This window comes from Canis aureus, chromosome 32 (assembly GCF_053574225.1).
Source record: "Canis aureus isolate CA01 chromosome 32, VMU_Caureus_v.1.0, whole genome shotgun sequence".
In the NCBI taxonomy this organism is placed as follows: Eukaryota; Metazoa; Chordata; class Mammalia; order Carnivora; family Canidae; genus Canis; species Canis aureus.
The window spans coordinates 5344507-5366238 of record NC_135642.1 but is presented as its reverse complement, the minus strand read 5'-3'; the positions used below and the strand labels follow the sequence as shown (position 1 = coordinate 5366238).

The 21732-nt window shown below is 35.5% G+C and overlaps 2 protein-coding genes across 2 annotated transcripts in view; both read left to right on the top strand.

Moving 5' to 3' along the window:
• LOC144302912 (olfactory receptor 4F3/4F16/4F29-like) overlaps positions 1-21732 on the top strand; it is a 113063-nt gene that overhangs the window by 46556 nt on the left and 44775 nt on the right. The window lies entirely within an intron of this gene.
• Positions 13747-16157, top strand: LOC144303635 (olfactory receptor 4Q2). Its single transcript, XM_077882084.1, has one exon. The coding sequence runs from the start codon at positions 13747-13749 to the stop codon at positions 14686-14688; it is 942 nt and encodes a 313-aa protein (XP_077738210.1). The 3' UTR covers positions 14689-16157.

The following is a 21732-nucleotide window of genomic DNA, read 5'->3' as shown; positions in this document are numbered from 1 at the left end:
AGACAAAACAGCAAATAAAGCCTAAACCAAGCATGAGAAGAGAAATAATAATGATTGGAGCAGAAAACAATGAAACAAACCAGAATAACAGTAGAATAGATCAATGAAAATATGAGCTGGTTGAATTGAAATCAATAAACCCCTAGCCAGACTTATCAAAAAGAAATGAGAAAGGACCCAAATTAAAATAATAAACTAAAGAGGAGAGATCATGACCAACACTAAGAAAATACAAACGATTTTAAGAACATATTATGAGCAACTATACGTCAACAAATTAGGCAATATGGAAGAAATGGGTGCATTCCTGAAAACCTATAAACTATCAAAACTGAAACAGGAAGAAATAGAAAACCTGAACAGACCAATAACCAGTGAGGAAATTGAAGCAGTCATCAAACATCTCCCAAGACACAAAGGTCCAGGGCCAGATGGCTTCCCAGGGAAATTGTACCCAACATTTAAAGAAGAAATAATACCTATTCTACTAAAGCTGTTTCAAAGGATAGAAATGGAAGGAAGACTTCCAAATTCATTCTGTGAGGCCAGGATACCTTGATCCTCAAACCAGAAAAGGACCTAACCAAAAGAATTATAGACCAATATCAATCCATGAATATTGATGTCAAAATACGCACCAAGATACTAGCCAATAGGATCTAACAGTACATTAAAAGGGTTATTCATCTCAACCAAGTGGGATTTTTTTCCTGTGATGCAAAGGTGGCTTAAATTTGCAAATGAATCAACATGATAGATCACATTAATAAAGAAAAGAAACATATGATCTCAACTGATGCAGAAAAAGCATTTGATGAACTACAGCATCCTTTCTTGATTAAAACTCTCCACAGTGTAGGAACAGAAGGAACGTACCTCAATATCATAAAAGCATCTATAAAAAGCCGACAGTGAATAACATTCTCAATGGGGAAAAATTGAAGGGCTTTTCCCCTAAGTCAGGAATGTCCACTATCACAACTTTTGTTCAACATAGTACTAGAATTCATAGGCTCAGTGGTCAGACAACAAAAAGAAATAAAAGGTATTCAAATTGGCAGAGAAGTCAAAATCTCATTCTTCACAGATGACATGATGCTTTATGTGGAAAACCCAAGAGACTCCACCCCAAATTTGCTAGAACTCATACAGCAATTTACCAATGTGCAGGATACAAAGTCAATGCACAGAAATCAGTTACATTTCTATACACTAACAATGAGACTGAAGAAAAAGAAATTAAGGAATCAATGCCACTTACAATAGCACTCCAAACCATAAGATACCTAGGAATACACCTAACCAAAGGGGCAAAGGATCTATACTCTAATAACTACAGAACACTTAGGAAAGAAACTGAGGAAGACACAAAGAGATGGAAAAATATCCATGCTCATGGATTGGAAGAATAAATATTGGGAAAATGTCTATACTACCCAGGGCAATTTGCATGTTCAATGCAATCCCTGTCAAAATATCAAGGACTTTCTTCACAGATCTGGAGCAAGTAATCCTAAAATTTGTATGGGACCAGAAAAGACTCCCAGTAGCCAAGAGTAATGTTGACAAAGAAAACCAAAGCTAGGGGCATCACATTGCTGGATTTCAAGCTGTTTACAAAGCTGTGATCATCAAGACAGTGTGGTACTGGTGCCAAAACAGACACCTAGATCAATGGAAGAGAACATAGAACTAAGAAATTGACCCTCAACTACATGGTCAACTAATCTTTGACAAAACAGGAAAGAATACACGATGGAATAAAGATAATCCATCCAAATCCTAGAGGAGAACACAGGCCGCAACTTCTTACAAGACATGTCTCTAAAGGCAAGGGATACAAAAACAATCATGAACTACTGGGACTTCACCAAGATTAAAAGCTTCTGCACAGCAAAAGAAACAGTCACAGAAGTAAAGACAACCTACAGAATGGGAGAAGATATTTGCAAATGACACATTAGATAAAGGGCTAGTACCCAAGATCTATAAAGAACTTATCAAACTCAACACCCAAAAACAAATAATCCAGTTAAGAAATAGGCAAGAAACATGAACAGATGTTTCTCAAAAGAAAATATACAAATGGCCACCCACAAGAAAAAAATGCTCCACAACACTTGTCATTAGGGAAATACAAATCAAAACCACAATGGGATACCACTTTATACCAGAGAGAATGCCTACAGTTAGAAAGACGGGAAACAACAAATTTTGGTAAGGATATGGAGAAAGGAGAACCCTCCTATAGGGTTGTGGGAATGCAAGCTGTGACAGCTACTCTAGAAAGCAGTGTGGAGGTTCCTCAAGAAGTTAAAAATAGAGTTACCTGGTGACACAGCAAAAGCACTACTGGGTATCTATCCCAAGATACAGATGTAGTGATCCAAAGTGGCACCTGCTTCCAATGTTTATAGCAATGTCCACAATAGCCAATCTGTGGAAAGAACTGAGATGTCCTTCAATAGATAAGTGGATAAAGAAGATGTGGTACACACATGCACACACACACACACACACACACACACAATGGAATATTACTCAGCCATGAGAAAGGATGAATCCTACCATTTACATCGATGTGGATGGAATTGGAGGACATTATGCTGAGAGAAATAAGTCTATTGGAGAAAGACTTATAATTATATAATTATATCATATGGTTTCACTCATATGTGGAATATAATAATTAATGCAAAGGAACATAGGGGGAAGGAGGGAAACTGAATGGGAAAAAGTCAGAGAGGGAGACAAACCATAAGAGACTCCTAATTCTGAGAAATTAAGAATTGCTGAAGGAGAGGTGGTGGGGGACGAGGTACTGAATGATTAAATTAAACACATTAAACAGAGCACATAATGGGAAGAGCTGAGTATTACATGCAACTGTCGAATTATTGAAAACTACATCTGAAACTATTGATGTACTATATGTTGGCTAACTGCATTTAAATAAAAAAAAAAAGAAAAGAATTCAGGATAACTTACAGGACCACTGGAACAATATCAAGGAGGGTAACAATGCCTCTATTGTGGTCCCAGAGGGAGAACAGAAATAATGGATGAAAACTTCCCTAATCTGAAGAAAACAAACATCCAATTCCAGGAAACTCAGAGAGTTCAAAAGAAGATGTATCTAAAAACACTGAGCCACATTATTAAAAAATGATAAAAGTTAAGGGTAAAGAGAGACTCTTGAAAGCAACAAGGCAAAAGCAATACCCTACATACAAGGAAAACCCCTCAAGGCTATAGCAGAGTTTTCAGCAGAAGCTTTACAGGCCAGAAGGGAATGGTATGAGACATTCTAAGTGCTGAGAGGAAAAAAATGCCAATCAAGAATTCTCCATCCATCAAGTTTATCATTCAGAATTGAAAGAGAGATTAAGAGTTTTCCAGATAAACAAAAGCTAAAGGAGTTTATCACCACTAAATCAGTTTTCCAAGAATGTTAAAGGGACTTATATAAGCTAAAAATCAAATGCACTAATTAATAAAATGAAAAGCATACGAAATTAAAAATCTGACTGAAGTGGTAAATAAGCAATAAATGTGGGGATCAACCACTTATAAAGCTAGTAAGAAGGGTAAAAAAGTAGTATAATTTATTAAAATTACAATTAGTTACTATATATATAACAAGAAATGATAAATGCATCATCAAGAAAATAAAATGTGGGTGGAGAGCAAAAATATAAAGCTTTGAAATGTGTTCAAAATTAACTTTTTAATTACACAGACACAGAGAGAGAGAGAGGCAGATTCATAGGCAGAGGGAGAAGCAGGCTCCATTCAGGGAGCCCAATGTGGGACCCGATCCCGCGACTCCGGGATCACACCCTGGGTGGAAGGCAAGTGCTAAACCGCTGAGCCACCCAGGGATCCCCCTCAAAATTAACTTACAAGAGACTTGTGTACACAAAATATTTTATATGAACCTTACTGTAACTACAAAGGAAAAAACTTATAGTGAATATACAAAAGAAAAAATAAATACTAAAACAACAAACTACAAGGGAAGAGAGAAAGAGAAGAAAAAAGGAACAGAGGAATTACAATACAAAACCAGCAAGAACACAGTTTTTTAAAAGATTTTATTTATTTATGAGAGACAGAGAAAGAAAGAGAGGCAGAGACACAGGCAGAGGGAGAATCAAGCTCCATGCAGGGAGCCCGACGTGGGACTTGATCCCGGGTCTCCAGGATCGCAACCTGGGCCAAAGGCGGCGCTAAACCACTGAGCCACCCCGGCTGCCCAAGAACACAATTAATAAAACAGGAATGAGGGGATCCCTGGGTGGCGCAGCGGTTTGGCGCCTGCCTTTGGCCCGGGGCGCGATCCTGGAGACCCGGGATCAAATCCCACGTCGGGCTCCCAGTGCATGAAGCCTGCTTCTTCCTCTGCCTGTGTCTCTGCCTCTCTCTCTCTCTCTCTCTCTCTCTCTCTCTCGGTGATGACTATCATAAAAAAAAAAGAAAAAAGAAAATAGATTAAAAAAATAAAACAGAAATGAGTACATAGCTATCAATAATTACTTTACATGGAAATGCATTTAATTAGCCATTCAAAAGACATGAGGGACTGAATCAGCAAAAAGAAATAAGAACAATCTATCTGCTGCCTACAGGAGGCTCACTTTGTCTTTAAGCTTTCATAGACTGAAACCGAGGAGATGGAAAAAGAATCATGCAAATGGGAATACAAAGAAAGCTGATGGCAATACTCCTAACAGATAAAATAGACTTTAAAACAAAGAGTATAAAAAGAGACAAAGAAGGATATTATACAATGATAAAAGAATCATTCTAACAAGAGGATGTAACAGTTTAAGCCCAACACAAGAGAACATAAATATATAAAGCAAATATTAACAGACATAATGGGAGAAATAGCAAAACAATAACTATAGAGGTCTTTATGTCAGTGGATAGATTATTCAGATATAAAATCAGTAAGGAAACACTAGCCTTAAATGACACATTAGAATAGATAGACTTAATAGATACATACGGATCATTCCATCGAAAAACAGCAAAATACACATTCTTTTCAAATTCACATGAAATGTTATAAAGAACTGATCCTATTAGACCAAAAAACAAGTCTCAATAAATTTAAGAAAACTGAAATTTAGGAAAACTAACAAAATGACAGGCATGCTCCAGAATAGAAGAAATTTATAAAACAATATATTTAATAAGGGGTTGATGTCCAAAATATTTCAAAAACACACCACTCAATAACAAATAACAACAAAAACAATTAATAAAGCAGCAGATGATTTGAATTAACATTTCTCCAGAGAAGACATACAGATGGCCAGAAATACACAGGAAAAGATAGTCAACATCATTAATCATTCCTGAAATGCAAATCGAAACCACAATGAGATATCATTGCACACTTGCTGGAACAGCCAGTATAAAAAAAAGACAAGAATAACAAGTGTTGGAGATGATATGGAGAAAAGGGAGCTCTCTTGCACTGTTGGTGGAAATGTAAATTGGCGCAGCCATTATGGAAAACAGCATGGAGTCTCTTCACAAAATTAAAAATAGAGCTACCTTATGGTCCAGTAATTCCAATTCTGGGTGTTTACCCAAAGAAAACAAAAACACTAATTTGAAAAGATATAGGTACCCTACATTCACTTCAGGATTCTTTACAGTCGCCAAGATATGGAGGTAACCCAAGTGTCTATCAATAGATGAATGGATATATATACATAACCATATAACTCAGGCATAAAAAGGAATGAAATATCACCATTTGTGACAACATGGATGGATCCAGAAGGTATTATGCTAAGTGAAATAAGTCAAAGATAAATACCATATGATTTCACTTACTTGTGAAATCATAAAAACCACAGAAATGGACCAAAAAAGAGACTCTTAAATACAGAGAAGAAACTAATGATTGCCAGGGGGGAGGAGTATGGGGGATAGGTGAAACAGATGAAGGAGATTAAAAGGTAGCAACTTCCAGTTATAAAATAAATGTGATAGGTATGAAAAATATAGCTTAAAGAATATAGTCAATAATATTGTAATAACGTATGATGACAGATGGTAATTGAATTTATTTGGTATAGAGTACTATATAGAATTGCGAATTAAGATGTTGTAATCCAAAACAATATAAAATTGTGTGTCGCTTATACATCAATAAAAATAAAAATTAGAAGCAAAAACAAGGAATAGGAATAGAAGAAGCAAGGTACTTCAACAATACATTTATGGAAAGCTACAGCTAACATTACAGGGATGAAACGCTAAAAGCTTTCCCTCTGGATCAGGAATAAGGGGAAAATGTCCATTCCCATCACTTCTACTCAACATAATATTGGAATTATAATCCAAAGCAATTATGCAAGAAGGAGAGAAAAACATCCACATTGGAAAGGAAGAAATAAAATATGTTTGTAGACTACATGATCTTATATGTAGAAAATCACAAAGATTTCATCAAAACTACTTTTGAAACTAAGAAACAAATTCAGCAAATTTGTAGGACATAAAACCAACAGACACAAATCAGTTGCAGTTGCTGTGATAAGCATTGGGTGATGTATGTAAGTGTTGAATCACTAAATTTGACACCTGAAACTAATATTACACTGTATGTTAACTGGAATTTAAATAAAAATGAAAAGAAAAATCACTTGTATTTCTATATACTAACAATAAACAGCCCAAAAAGGAAATTAAGAAATCAATTTCATTTGCAATAGCATCAAAAATACTTAGGAGTAAATATAACCAAGGAGGTGAAAGACTTACACACTGAAAACTATACACATTGATTAAAGAAATTATAGACATGAATAAATGTGAATACACCCTGCATTCATGGATTGGAAGTACTATTGAGATATCTACACTACTAACAGTGAACCACAGATTCAATGCAATATCTGTGCTATGTGAATTTAGCAAAGTTGCTACAACCAATCTAGAAAAAAATTAAGGGACACAAATTTACAATAGTTCAAAAATGTCATAAAGATGAAAAAACAACAAAAAATGATACAAGACCTTTCCTCTCAACACTAAAACACATAACTAAGAGAAATTAAATAAAAAGATTAAAATATTTAAGTATCACAAGACTCAATGTTATTATATAGCAATTGTCCCCAAACTTATCTATTGATATAGTAATATCCCAATCAATATCCTTGTAAGTATGTTTAAATAAATTGAGATATTGATTCTAAACTATAGGTGAAAATACATAGGACCTAGAATACACAAAGAAACATTATAGAACAATGGAGTAAATTTACAGTATCAAATATCAAGATTTAGTATAAAGCCTAACGTGATTAGGACAGTGCTTATTAGCAAAAGAACAGAAATCTAACACAGCAGATTGAAATGGAGACCCAAACTTACACAGATATGGTATCTATCAGATAGCCTACATCGCAACCCAATGGGAAATTAATAGTCTTTTTTTTATACATGTTTTTAGGTCAACTGAACATCCATAAAGAAAATAAAACTATCTCACACCACACACAAAATTTAATTTAAAATAGATCAAATTTCCAAACGTGAAAGCTAAAATATTTAAGTATCTAGTTTACAGGAGAATAATCTCATGACTTTCAGAGAGACAATTTCTTAAAATAGAAATATCTTTAACCATATATATAAAAAAACTTGACATCATTAAAGAACTTCTATTTACTAAAATACACCAGTAAGAAAGTAAAAAGGTAAATCATCAGAAGGATTAGATCATTGCAAATAAATATTCAACTAAGGATTTTATTATATATATTTTTTGTGTAGTGTCAAATGCACATATCCATCTGTATATGTATAGTGTGTAATGCACATATCCATCTAACAACTGAGGAAACAATTTGAATGGATACTTCATGAGAAAGATTTCCAAATAAAAGGCAGCAACAGAGCCATAAATACAGATAGTAAACATAGCTGTCATAGGGGAGGAGAATGAGGGGAATGGGCAAGATGGGTGAATGGGTAATAGGAAGCACAGGCTTCCACTTATGCAATGAGTAAGTCATTGGGATGGAAGGTACAGCATGGGGAGTACAGTCAATGGTATTGTGATAGTGATGTATGGTGATGGTAGCTACACCTGTGGTGAGCACAGCACAACATATAGCCTGGCTGAACCACTACACTAAACACCTGTAACTAATGTAACATTGAATGCCAATTATATTCAAATAAAAAAATAAAAAGAAATTTCCACATGAAAAATGTGTTCACCATCTTTACTTATCAGGGATATGCAAATTAAAGCACAATTAGATAGAACTACACACCCAGTAGAATGGCTAAAATGCATATATATTATATATATATATATATATTTTTTTTTTTTAAAGATTTATTTATTTTAGAGAGAGTGCGTGAGGGGAAGAGGGAGAGGGAAAGAGTCTTAAGCAGAACCACATGGGGCTCGATCTCAGGATCTTGAGATCGTGACCTGAGCCAAAACTAAGAGTTGGTCACTTAGCTGACTGAACCACTCAGGAGCCCCTAAAACACATCTATTTTTAAGGATGGAAACTGACAAGTGTTGAGGAGGATGTGGAGCCACAGAAACGCTTACAATGCTGGGTGACTGTAAACTAGGACAATCCCAGCTGAAGCATGTCTGATGGTTTCTAATATTAAATCAGTATCTACTGTAGGTTTAAAAAGTCCCACTTAATATAACATCCAATGGTAAGAAGTGTTGTGTCCTTCAATAAACATATATAGGAATGCTCATAACATTTATAGTTATATCTTCCAAAAATGAGAAACCATCCAGAAGTCCAACAGTGCCTCATGTAAATTATTGTATGTTCATACAATGGAAACAATCATACAATTCATTGGCAATAAAAATGACAAATACTGATAATAATAATAGTTTGGATGAATTTCACAGACATAGTGTCAAGTAATCAAATATAGAGAGAGCATGTATCATGTAATCTCATTTAGATGAAGTAAAAAATCAATCAAAGGTGATAGAAGTCATAAAAAAAGTTAACCTTAGGGTTACTGATTGAGAGGGTGGTATGAGGATGCCTCTGATGTAATATTGTTCTATTCCTCCATTTGGTTGGAAGTTTACATAAGTAAAAATTCAATTAATTGCAAATTTACACTAAAGGTAAATATTTCAAACATTTGCATCATGCAATACCTTTGAAATCTAGCGAACTTCTGTACATTAATAATGAAAACATAAAACAGTATGCAAAATGACAACATGAACATGAAATCTTCAGAATATGTAACATAAAAAGCTTAAAATGTTCATTCACACAGCTGAAAAGGCAAATGCAAATTAAGATAACAGGGTATCATTTTTATCCATCACATCTGTAAAATTAAAATTAAATAACAGTAATGGCTGATATTATCCAGTGTTGAGGAGTGTGAAATTAGTGCCATGTATATTATTCATGGGAGCATAAGGTAGTATTGCTACTTTGGGAGAAAAAAATTCTGTCAACATCTGCCTCATAAATTTCACATTCAGGCCTCCTTATAAATAATAAACGTGGATAGAACTGCAGGGTATTATGCTGAGTGAAGTAAGTCAATTGGAGAAGGACAAACATTATACGGTCTCATTCATTTGGGGAATATAAAATATAGTGAAAGGGAATAAAGGGGAAAGGAGAGAAAATGAGTGGGAAATATCAGTGAGGGTGACAGAACATGAGAAACTCCTAACTCTGGGAAATGAACAAGGAAGGGGGTAGTGGAAGGGGAGGTGGAAGAGATGGGGTGACTGGGTGACAGGCACTGAGGGGAGCACTTGATGGGATGAGCACTGGGTGTTATGCTATATGTTGGCAAATAGAACTCCAATAAAAAATATTTATTTTTGTAAATAAATAAATAAAATAAAGGACTCACACAGGGGCACCTGGCTAGCTCAGCTGGTGGAGCTTGTGACTCTTGACCTTGGGGTTGTGAGTTCGACCCATGTTGAGTATAGAGATTCGTAAAAATAAAATCTTCAAAAAAATAAAATCTTCAAAATCAAAATTAATAATAATAATAATAATAAATGTCTAAGTAACTATGAACAAAATTAAAAATTCAACATTGTTTTTATTGCAGCACTATTTATAAGAATAATAATAGATAATCTACATGCTATCAAGAGTAGTTCATTATAGCATACCCATCTTTTAAAAATATCATGTATCAGTTAAAAAGGAGTTAGAACTACATTTATCACATGGAAGCATATCCATGAATCTCTCCTCTCTTCCTCTCTCTTTTCCCCACCTCACACAGTGGAATAGAGGCAGTGAAAGAAAGGAGAGATTTTTGTTACTTTATATAATCCTGTTATTTGGAAAAATTAAATCTAAAGTAAAAAATTCTGATTAGAGGTGAGCTGGGGGTTCAGTTGGTTAAATGTCTGCGTTGAGCTCAGGTCATGACCCTGGGATCCAGGGATTAAGCTCCTATGTTGGGCCCTCTGCTCACGGGGAAGCCTGCTTCTCCTCTCTCTGCCTGCCATTCCCCCTGCCTATACTCTGTGTCAAATAAAGTCTTTAAAAAAATTTCTGATTAGAGAAGGTGCTCTATGTGGAGAAAGCCATGAAAGCAAAGCTGTTCTGCTTTTGGGAAGGCACCTGCAGCCAAATTTTGCTTATTGCTTCGTAATCCTCACCATCAATCTTGAATACTTACACTTAACCCTCTGAGCCACCCAGGCACCCTATGTATATAGATTCTGTCATATTTTATTTATTATGTTTTTAAAGATTTTTATTTATTTATTTATTTATTTATTTATTTATTTATTTATTTATTTATTTATTCAGTGTTGGAAACACTCACTTCTCAATATAACCCAGATGACATTATTCCAACTGTCATATTTTTTTCTTTTTTATTCTTTTTCTTACCATTGGCTTTTACCCTCACATCTCACTATAGCCCCCAAACACACATACTTCCATGTTCCATAATTTCTGACAAAAGATTGTTATTAAATTTTTTAATAATTCCCTTTGTGATTTGACTGCAAGTATCTGAATCCCTAAATCCCTAAACATCGAAATTTCCTAACGATGGCTAGTGCGACCAGGGGGTTCCATTTAATTTATTTATCTTCTTGGTTCGATAGTGTCTAGATATCTGTATTTTGCTATCAGGCCAGACATGTCTGACTCCAAGACCTAAGAATCTACACTTTACAGACAGAGGTGTGTAATCTGACTTAAGATCCAATCTACTGAAAGCCTTTTTTTCCCTCATGTTCCTGTTATCTGTACCCACTTGTAAAATCAGTATTTCATAGTAATTATGTATTTTCAGTAATATATCACATTGCATTTATAATAGTATATCAATTATATAAATTAGTAATGCATTTAGCAAAGGTTTTGAGAATATATGACTAGCTAAAGTTAATAGTGTCTCCATTTTGGTGTTGGATAATTAATTCCTTTATGTTTTTCATGTTTCTAAATTTCAGCAAAAAGCACTGATTATTTTTTAATCAGAAAAAAATTTAAAACTTTAAAAATTAAATAGCAAAATACTTCTTGCAAACATAATCCATCATTGAAAACTTGTTTTTCATAAATCTGGGTTTGATGTACACAAATACAACTATTACTCTCAAAAAAAGTTACATGGATTATAATGAAAGGTTAGCTAATAAATTAGCTGAAATTTAGTAACTGTAAATTAATAATAACTAAGTTGCAGAAAAAGAACAAATTCCAAATATCAAATTTTTCATATAAAAGTAAAATAGTCCTAGGACCTGTGGATATGCATAACCACAAAAACTCATAGAAAATTCAAGTATTTATCATAAATATAAGAGTTCCCTGTAGCAAATTTGAAGCTATCAATAAATAAAAAGAAAGTCCCAATTGTCAAAGCCAACATTTATGAAGGCTGTTGCCTTGATCTTTAATCTTGTGGCTTATAGTTTTATTTTCCTGTGTGTATAGATTTTTTAAAAGATTGTTTTTATTTATTTGAGAGAGAGAGTACATGCACACACACAAGCGAAGGGAGAGAGAGGAGCAGACTCCCCACTGAGCAGGAGCCTAACAAGGGGCTGGATCCCAGGACTGTGGGACCATGACCTGAGTTGAAGGCAGACACTTAACCCTCTGAGCCACCCAGGCACCCTATGTATATAGATTCTGTCATATTTTATTTATTATGTTTTTAAAGATTTTTATTTATTTATTTATTTATTTATTTATTTATTTATTTATTTATTCATGAGAGACACACAAAAAAAGAGGCAGAGACACAGACAGAGGGAGAAGCAGGCTCCATGCAGGGAGCCCAATGTGAGGCTTGATCCTGGGACTCCAGGACCACGCCCTGGGCCGAAGGCAGGCACTAAACCACTGAGCCACCCAGGGATCCCAGGATTCTGTCATATTTTAAATGTAATTTGGTGTCTCTCCCTTCATTATGCAATTGTTTTCTCAGATTGATGAATCTTTTTGCAAGCATCATTTTAACAAAATAGTATTTGCATTTTGGGATTTTTCTTCATATTATTTTTTTATATTTAAAATTGTTAGCATATTTCTCCTGACATATGTAAATTTTAGTTTTATTTAAAATGAGCTTTATATAATTTAAAATTAATTTTCGTTTTCAAAACTTTTATTCTTATTGAGTTGCCTAAATAAAAATACTCAGTTTATAGAGGAGGCTTAAATTAGAATGAGATAAAGAAAATTCACCAGTATCTAAACTTTAAATTATTATATCTCTTGATTGCTAAAAATATTTCTGTGTTGTAGAACTGTAGAATTTGAGTCAACAGCAGCTAACATGAGTCTCCACATTCCTCATAGGACTATCACCTATTTCATCTCATACAGTAGCACCTTCCAGCCATCATTCAATGAATGCATAAAAAATACAAACACACACTCCCTGGAATGCTAATTCTTTTATTTCTTTTTACTCAATTTGATAGGATAAAAGAGGGAGAACACCTGAGTTTTTAAATCACCCTTTTATCATTCTATTTATAACATTAAGAGCATAATCTGTGCCGATATGTACACAGCTAGTACTTAAAATGAGAAATGTATTATACACAATAATAAGCTGGACATAAATGTATTATAAATGGGCAGACATTCAGGAAACTCAAGTAGGGATCAATGAACTAGCAATAAGCTCAAAGTGGAATGTGATCCTTCCTCCAGCCATGTACAGAGATGGAGCTCCACAAGAGTTACGGTGATAGAAAGGCTCACAGGGTTACTATAGCAGCCTAACCATCCACACAGGGTAATTTCCCATCCCAGGTAAAACCTTTACAGATTCTAATGCCTGTTCCATGGAATCTTAAATTCTACCTTCAAGGTTTTTTCCTAAGTATTTTTATTAAAAAACTAGTATCTCAGGGAAATGTAACTTATGTCTTAGAGACTGAATGTAAAAATGAAGAGAGACGGAGAATACTGATTGATGAAAGACAGAAATGCATCAAATTGAAAATAGAAGACTTCATGTTCCAAAATATCTTGGCTACTTCATTATTGTCTTAAAGTTGGAACTTATTGGAGAATATATATTCAATATCAGCTAAGGATAAAATAATTTATTTTACATAATCAATGAGGATATATCCTAGACAGAAATATTTACTTTGAAATGGGAATATTCTTGCATTTTGTGTGAAATATCTCATTCACTTTCAATGTTACTAATGCCCCTTGTTTAATTTCTTTAATCAAGGAGCCAGGTCAAATGGATGAAAACCAAACAGAGATGGTGAGAAACTTTGTCCTGGCAGGCTTCTCACAGACCCCATCTATTGAGGCAGGGTTATTTGTAATATTTCTTCTCTTCTACATGTCCACTTGGGTAGGCAATGTGCTCATCATGGTCACAGTGGCCTCTGATAACTATCTGAATTCATCACCCATGTATTTCCTTCTTGGCAACCTCTCTTTCCTGGACTTATGTTATTCAACAGTAACTACCCCTAAGCTTCTGGCTGATCTTCTGAATAATGAGAAGCTCATTCGCTATGACCAATGCATCGTGCAGCTCTTCTTTCTGCATTTTGTAGGGGCAGCTGAGATGTTCCTGCTCACAGTAATGGCCTATGATCTTTATGTTGCAATATGTCGCCCTCTGCATTATACCACTATTATGAGTCGAGGATTATGCTGTATGTTGGTAGCTGCCTCCTGGATGGGAGGGTTTGTGCACTCTACTGTCCAGATGATCCTCACTATCCATTTGCCTTTTTGTGGACCAAACCATGTGGACAACTTCTTTTGTGATGTTCCCCCTGTCATCAAACTTGCCTGCGCAGACACATTTGTTATTGAATTGCTAATGGTATCTAACAGTGGGTTGATCTCCACCAGTTCCTTTGTGGTACTGCTTTCTTCCTATTCCACTATCCTGGTCAAGATTCGCTCCAAGGAGGGAAGGCGAAAGGCACTCGCCACCTGTGGCTCCCACCTTATGGTGGTAACACTCTTCTTTGGACCCTGTATTTTCATCTATGCTCGTCCCTTCTCCACATTTTCTGTGGACAAAATGGTGTCTGTACTCTACAATGTTATTACACCCATGCTGAATCCCCTCATCTACACACTTCGGAACAAAGAGGTCAAGTCAGCCATGCGGAAACTGTGGGACAGGAGTGAACTTACTTGGAAAAAGCAGGAGACATAAACAGTTGAAGTGAATTTTTTAGAGCAGATGATATGAGATTAAAATAATTACTTTTTCATGAATGAGTTAGAAGAAGATAGCCTAATTGTTTGGTTTTCTTCATTAAATCATAATACTATTTATGCCTCTATAATTAAATCAGAAAAACTCCTTTCATACTGAATTATTCTGCATTTTTCTTCCTTTTCCTTGAAGCATCTGTTTTCTGTTTTTCTATTGTGTTCTTCCATTCTACTCATTCATCTGATCAAATCTTATTCCATCCATTCTTTTCATTGTTTGATGTCACACACTAGTACAAACCACCCTTTCCAAAGTCTCACCATTTTCTTCACCTTGTGCCTGTTTTTTTTTTTTTAGATTTATTTATTTATTCATGATAGACATAGAGAGAGAGAGAGAGAGAGAGAGAGAGAGGCAGAGACACAGGCAGAGGAAGAAGCAGGCTCCATGCTGGGAACCTGATGCGGGACTCGGTCCCTAGTCTCCAGGATCACATCCTGGGCCAAAGGAAGGCACTAAACCGCTGAGCCACCCAGGGTGGTGGGTGCCTGGTTTTATTGTCTTTTCAACTTTCACATTCTAACCAGATGTCTGCAACGACCTGAATAGGAATGTATATGTGTTTCATACAGTTACAAAATATTTAGAGGATTATCAATTAGATGAGTTAGAGTGAATCCAATTTATATAACTGTATAACAAACCAATAGGATATATTAGTTGGCTTCACCACTTCATCACACCACTACCATCTAGTAGTGCAATTCAGAGAGCAACTGCCTGATAGTGTGGGTTCAACTAACTCTCTGAATTACAAATCAAGTGAATCTTAGGCAAGTCATTTAAATTATTGCAGCCCTAATTTCCTTAGCTGTAACATGCATAGAATGATCCTACTTCACAGTGCTCTGGTGAGAGCTAAAATGGCAATACATACAAATATGTTTAGTCTGGTGCTTGATTCATAACAGGACTTTACTATTATTTATTCATTAGAGTTTTCAATGACAGAAAGATATTGATGGAGGATATTTAAACTGCTTGAAATGCCTTAATGAAACAACAGTATGGTCTACCATAACCACTTTAGGGAAGATGCTAGAAAGTGTATAGAAATGAGCCATGACATTTTTATCTTTATCCACCTGGGGCACAGTTTATATTATTATCACCATTATCATAAAAAAACTTTTTGGCATTTGTTATCCTCAGAATTATATTAAGACTAATTCATAAACTTATGTAGTCCTTATTAAAATTTTATAATCAAAGATGGGAAAATTGAATTGACAGTCAAGTTAAGAACTAACTAGACACAAAATAGAAATGGACAATAATGCATTTTTATTTTTACAGTTTTTAATTTAAAAAAAATATTTGTTATTTATTTTGAGAGAGACAGAGAGCATAAGTGAACAAGGGTAGGAGGGGTAGAGGGAGTAGGAGAGAAAATCTCAAGAATACTCCACACTGGACAAAGAATCTGCTGTGGGGATTGATCTCAGGACCCTGAAATCACCATCTGAGCCAAAACCAAGCATCAGAGGCTTAACTGATTGAACCACCCAGGTGCCCCTATTTTTACTGCTTTTTAAAAAGTAAGTGAATTATAGAAGCAATTTCAGCAACTAATTTGTGTGACAGAGACAGGAGCCTAGAATGTTAGTTAGGTAAACGCATTGAAGACTGAAGTTTTGTGTTTATTATCTTTAAATTCCCAAAGCTTACTTTTTTTTTTAAAGCTTACTTTTTTTTAAAAAAGGTTACATTTTTAAGGCATTTTAATGCCTAAAATAAAACAGAAACTCAATAAAAATATGTTTGACAAATAAAGGAGGCTTGTATGTATTCTTTGATCAGTCTGATTAACGTTATGGAAGAGATACTTCAGAGCTGTTTTCTTTTCCCATACTTGGAAATATAACTTGTAAATTTTTCATTGAGAAGTAGGAAACACTTTGAGAGATGTTACTGAAGCAAGATTTCCTCAAAAAATAGATATCAAAACACCTAAGGATATACCACTATTATTGTCAGAGAAGTCAGATACCTCAAAATTAAACAGATAATTAAGTAATCAAATTCACAACAACTATAAATCATGTGATCTCATCTACAGATATTGACTATGGAATCAGGAAGTCTATATTTAAATTCTTAATACTTTAATAACAGTATTACCAAGAGAGGAGGTTTTGAGAGTTAAAATTCAGCAAAATTGAGGCAATCATAATGACACAATTCAGTTTGGTTTTAACTAGAGATTAATACAGAGAGGCTCTCTAGTGCTGTTAGAAATGTCCCACTAATCAATGATATGTGGAAAAAGTGATACTTGGAAATTTAAAAAAGCTATTCAATATTAGTAGTAGTAGATAAAAAGTAAGATAAAATCAGTGTTCTGAGAAAAATATAAAAAACAGACATAACCATAAATTCTATAAAATAAGTGAAAATATGTATCTAAGTATAAACACAAAGCCTTCTAGAAATTCTCAAGGAAACAGACATATTTAAAAATTGGACTGCTTCTGTGTATTTAAACAAATACATAAATTGTTTACCATACTAGCATTTTTAAATTGCTTTTTTTATTATGCTTTTCAAAGGCTGCTTTTATTTCAACATTACATGTAACTCTATGAGAAACCTATCCAATGACTCATACAGTTAAATCTGAAATCCATTATCTAATGCTCTTATTCAAATAAAATATGACACCCTAGATTTTAAACAAAAATTCTTAACCAGTAGTGGAATTATTTGGCCACATGGTAATTCTATTATTAATTTTTTGAGGAACCTCCATACTGTTCTCTACAGTCACTGCACCAATCTGCATTCCCACCAACAGTGTGTGAGGGTTCCGCTTTCTCTACTTCTTCATTGACACATGCTGTTTCTTGACTTTTCATTTTAGTCATTCTGACAGCTGTCAGGTGATATATCATTGTGGTTTTAATCTGCATTTCCCTGATAAGGAGTAATTTTGAACATCTTTTCGGGTGTCTGTTGGCCATCTGCATGTATTTTTGGGAAAAAAATGGTCTTCTTCTCATTTTTAACAGGATTATTTGGTTATTTTGGTTTTGAATTGTGTAAATTCTTTATATATTTTGGATAGTAAACTTTTATCATTCACAAATATCTTCTCCCATTGAGTAGCTTGCCTTTTTGTTTTGTTGATAGTTTCCTTTACTGTACAAAACCTTTTTGTTTTGATGTAGTCCTGATAGTTTAATTTTGCTTTTGTTTTCCTTGCCTTTGGAAAAATTGGAAACAGATTCCTTTGCATTCCTTTGCATCATCTTCTATAGAAAAATGATGCTATAGCCAATGTCAAAGAAATTACTGCCTGTGTTCTCTTCTGGGCTTTTTATGGTTTGTTTCATATTTAGGTCTTTAATCCATCCTGAGTTTACTTTTGTGTATGGTGTGAGAAAGCAATCCAATTTCATTCTTTTCCATGTAGCTCGACAGTTTTCCCTGTACCATTTGTTGAAGAGACAGTCTTTTCCCTGTTGTATATTCTTATCTACTTTGTCCTAGATTAACTGAACATAAATGTGTGGGTTTATTTCTCAACACCTTGCTCTGTTCCATTGATTTAAGTATTATCTATTTTGACTATTCTTGGGCCGACAGGGTCAGGGGGGATCGGGAGGCACCAACAAAATGGCGGCGGACCCCGCACCTCGTTGCCCCCACCTCAGAGCTTTCCCATCACCCCAGACCGTCCGAGGACACGTCATCAGGGGGAGGGAGACTGGACCTATGCAGGAAACCCGAACCGGACTTTACCCAGACCAAACACAAAGGCATGGTCAGTTATTGCCCCACGCCAGTTTCACATAATATCCCTAATACCTATCACCCTGCACAGACATATAACCCCTTGCGCCTCCCCCCTTAAGAAGCCCGTTTGTACTCCCCTGGGCGCAACTTCCCCTGCCTGTGACTTCCCTGCTCTCTCCCTCCCCTGCAGGTCAAGGAACCTCACCCAGGAGCTCGTCCCATTAAAAAGCCTGTTTGGGCCAACTTTTGCCTGGCCTCTCTGTTTCATTTCACTACTGATCGGATTAAACCTGACAACTACTACAGCTTTATATCTTGAAATCTAGGATTGTGATATGTCTACCTTTGCTATGCTCTCTCAAAATTGCTTGGACTATTCAGAGTCTTTTCTGGTCACTCAAAGAAAACAAAAACACTAATGTGAAAATATATATGCACTCATACACTTATTTCAGCATTATTTATAACAGACAAGATATGAAAGCGACCTATATATGTCCTATGGATGGACATAGATGAATAGATAAAGAAAATGTGTGGGGGTGTATGTATAGATACAATGAAATATTACTCAGCCATAAAGTAGAATGAGATCTTGCCATTTGTAACACATGAATGGATCTAGAGAGTACAATGCTAAGTGAAGTAATTCAGCCAAAGACAAATACCATTCAATACAAATTTCACTCATATGTGGGGTTTAAAAAACAAAGCAAAAAAAAAAAAAAACAGATAAAAAAAAACCAGGCTCTTTTTTCTATTTTTTTTTTAATTGGAGCTCAATTTGCCAACATAGCATAACACCCAGTGCTCATTCTGCCAAGTGCCCCCTTCATGCCCGTCACCCAGTCACCCCAACCACATACCTTTCCACTACCCCTTGTTCATTTCCCGGAGTTAGGAGTCTCTCATGTTCCGTCACCCTCACTGATATTTCCCACTCATTTTCTCTCCTTTCCCCTTTATTTTCTTTCAGTATTTTTTATATTCCCCAAATGAATGAGATGATATAATGTTTGACCTTCTCCGATTGACTTGCTTCACTCAGCATAATACCCTCCAGTTCCATCCATGTTGAAGCAAATGGTATTTGTCATTTCTAATGGCTGAGTAATATTCCATTGTATACATATACCACATCTTTATCCATTCATCTTTTTATGGACACCAAGGCTCCTTCCACATTTTGGCTATAGTGGACATTGCTGCTATAAACATTGGGGTGCAGGTGTCCTGGCAAAAAAACAGGCTCTTAAATGCAAAAAACAAATAGTTTGGTTGCCAGAGGGAAGATGGGTGGGGGCTTGGTGATACACAGAGGGGAATAAGAGTACACTTATCTAATAATGAGCACTGAGGAATGCACAGAATTGTAGAATTATATTGTAAACCTGAAACTAACATAACACTGTATGTTAATTATACTTCAATAATAAAAATAATTCTAACCCATGTTGACAGTATTGTTCAGTTCATAATGAAATCACAAATGATCCCTGAAATTCCATTCTCTTAACTCAACAAGTATTTATTCTTCATTCCTACCTTACTACTAAAATGGGTGCAGATCAGCAGTTGGCCTCTGTTTGACCTCTATATGGGGTGCTATTATCACTACGGTAGGAGAAAAGGCATATGGTGAATCTCACAATACCTCTTGAACCTCCACCTACTATACTGGCCAATTCCATCACATCAATAAGTTAAATAATTTGAATAAAATTTCCTGAACACTACAACTATTCAAGACAATAAGCTGAGATCTATTAAAAATATCAAATCTATTCTTAAAATCATTCCCACAAAGAAAATCCACATTAGTGAATTCTTCAAACATAAAAAGAGAAACCCTCTCTGTGAGAAAATGAAAAACGGGGTGGGGGCAGGGCAAGATGGCGGATGAGTAAGGTCCCCAAGTCACCTGTCCCCACCAACTTCCCCGAGACCAACTGAAAGGACAGGGGAAGAGCAAGTTCTTGATGGACCAGTGCTGGAAAGCTCCAGAGGAAGGCCAGGGATTGTATAAATAGAAACAGAGATACCTCTCCTTGTTTTTTTGTTTGTTTGTTTGTATTTTTTCCTTTTTTTCTTCCTTTTTCCAGTACAACTCATTTTTATCCACTGTGCCCTGAGCAAGATGACTAGAAAGAAGAACTCACCACGAAAGAAAGAATCAGAAACAGTACTCTTTCCCACAAAGTTGAATTTGGATTACAATTACAGAAAACCAATTCGGAAGCATAATTATAAAGCTACATGTGGCTCTGGAAAAGAGCATAAAAGATTCAAGAGACGTCAGGACTGCAGAATTTAGATCTAATCATGCCAAAATTAAAAATCAATTAACTGAGATGCAATCCAAACTGTAGGTCCTAACGACAAGTGTTAATGAGGTAGAAGAACTAGTGAGTGACATAGAAGACAAGTTGATGGCAAGAAAGGAAGCTGAGGAAAAAAGAGAAAAACAATTAAAGACCATGAAGATGGGGATCCCTGAGTGGCTCAATGGTTTAGCGCCTGCCTTTGGCCCAGGGCATGATCCTGGGGTTCCAGGATCGAGTGCCACATCAGGCTCCCTGCATGTAGCCTGCTTCTCCCTCTGCCCATATCTGTGCCTCTGTGTGTGTGTCTCATGAATAAATAAATAAAATCTTAAAAAAAAAAAGACCACGAGGAAAGATTAAGGGAAATAAATGACAGCCTCAGAAGGAAAAATCTATATTTAATTGGGGTTCCAGACGATGGTGAAAGGGACAGAGGACCGGAAAGATATTTGAACAAATAATAGCTGAGGATTTCAGTAACTTAGGGAGGGAAACTGGCATTCAGATCCAGGAAAAAGATAGATTCCCCGCTAAAATCAATAAAAACCATTCAACACTTTGACATTTAATAGTGAAACTTGCAAATTCTAGAAAAAAAGGGAAAATCCTTAAGGCAGCAAGAGACAAGAGATCCCTAACTTCTATGGGGAGCAATATTAGATTAATAGCAGACCTCTCCACAGAGACCTGGCAGGCCAGAAAGGGCTGGCAGGATATATTCAGGGTCCTAAATGAGAAGAACATGCAGCCAAGAATACTCTATTCAGCAAGGCTCTCATTCAGAATAGAAGGAGAGATAAAGAACTTCCAAGATAGGCAGAAACTGAAAGAATATGTGACCACCAAACCAGCTCTGCAAGAATATTAAGGGGGATTCTGTAAAAGAAAGAGGAAGTCCAAGGGAAAAATCCACAAAACCAGG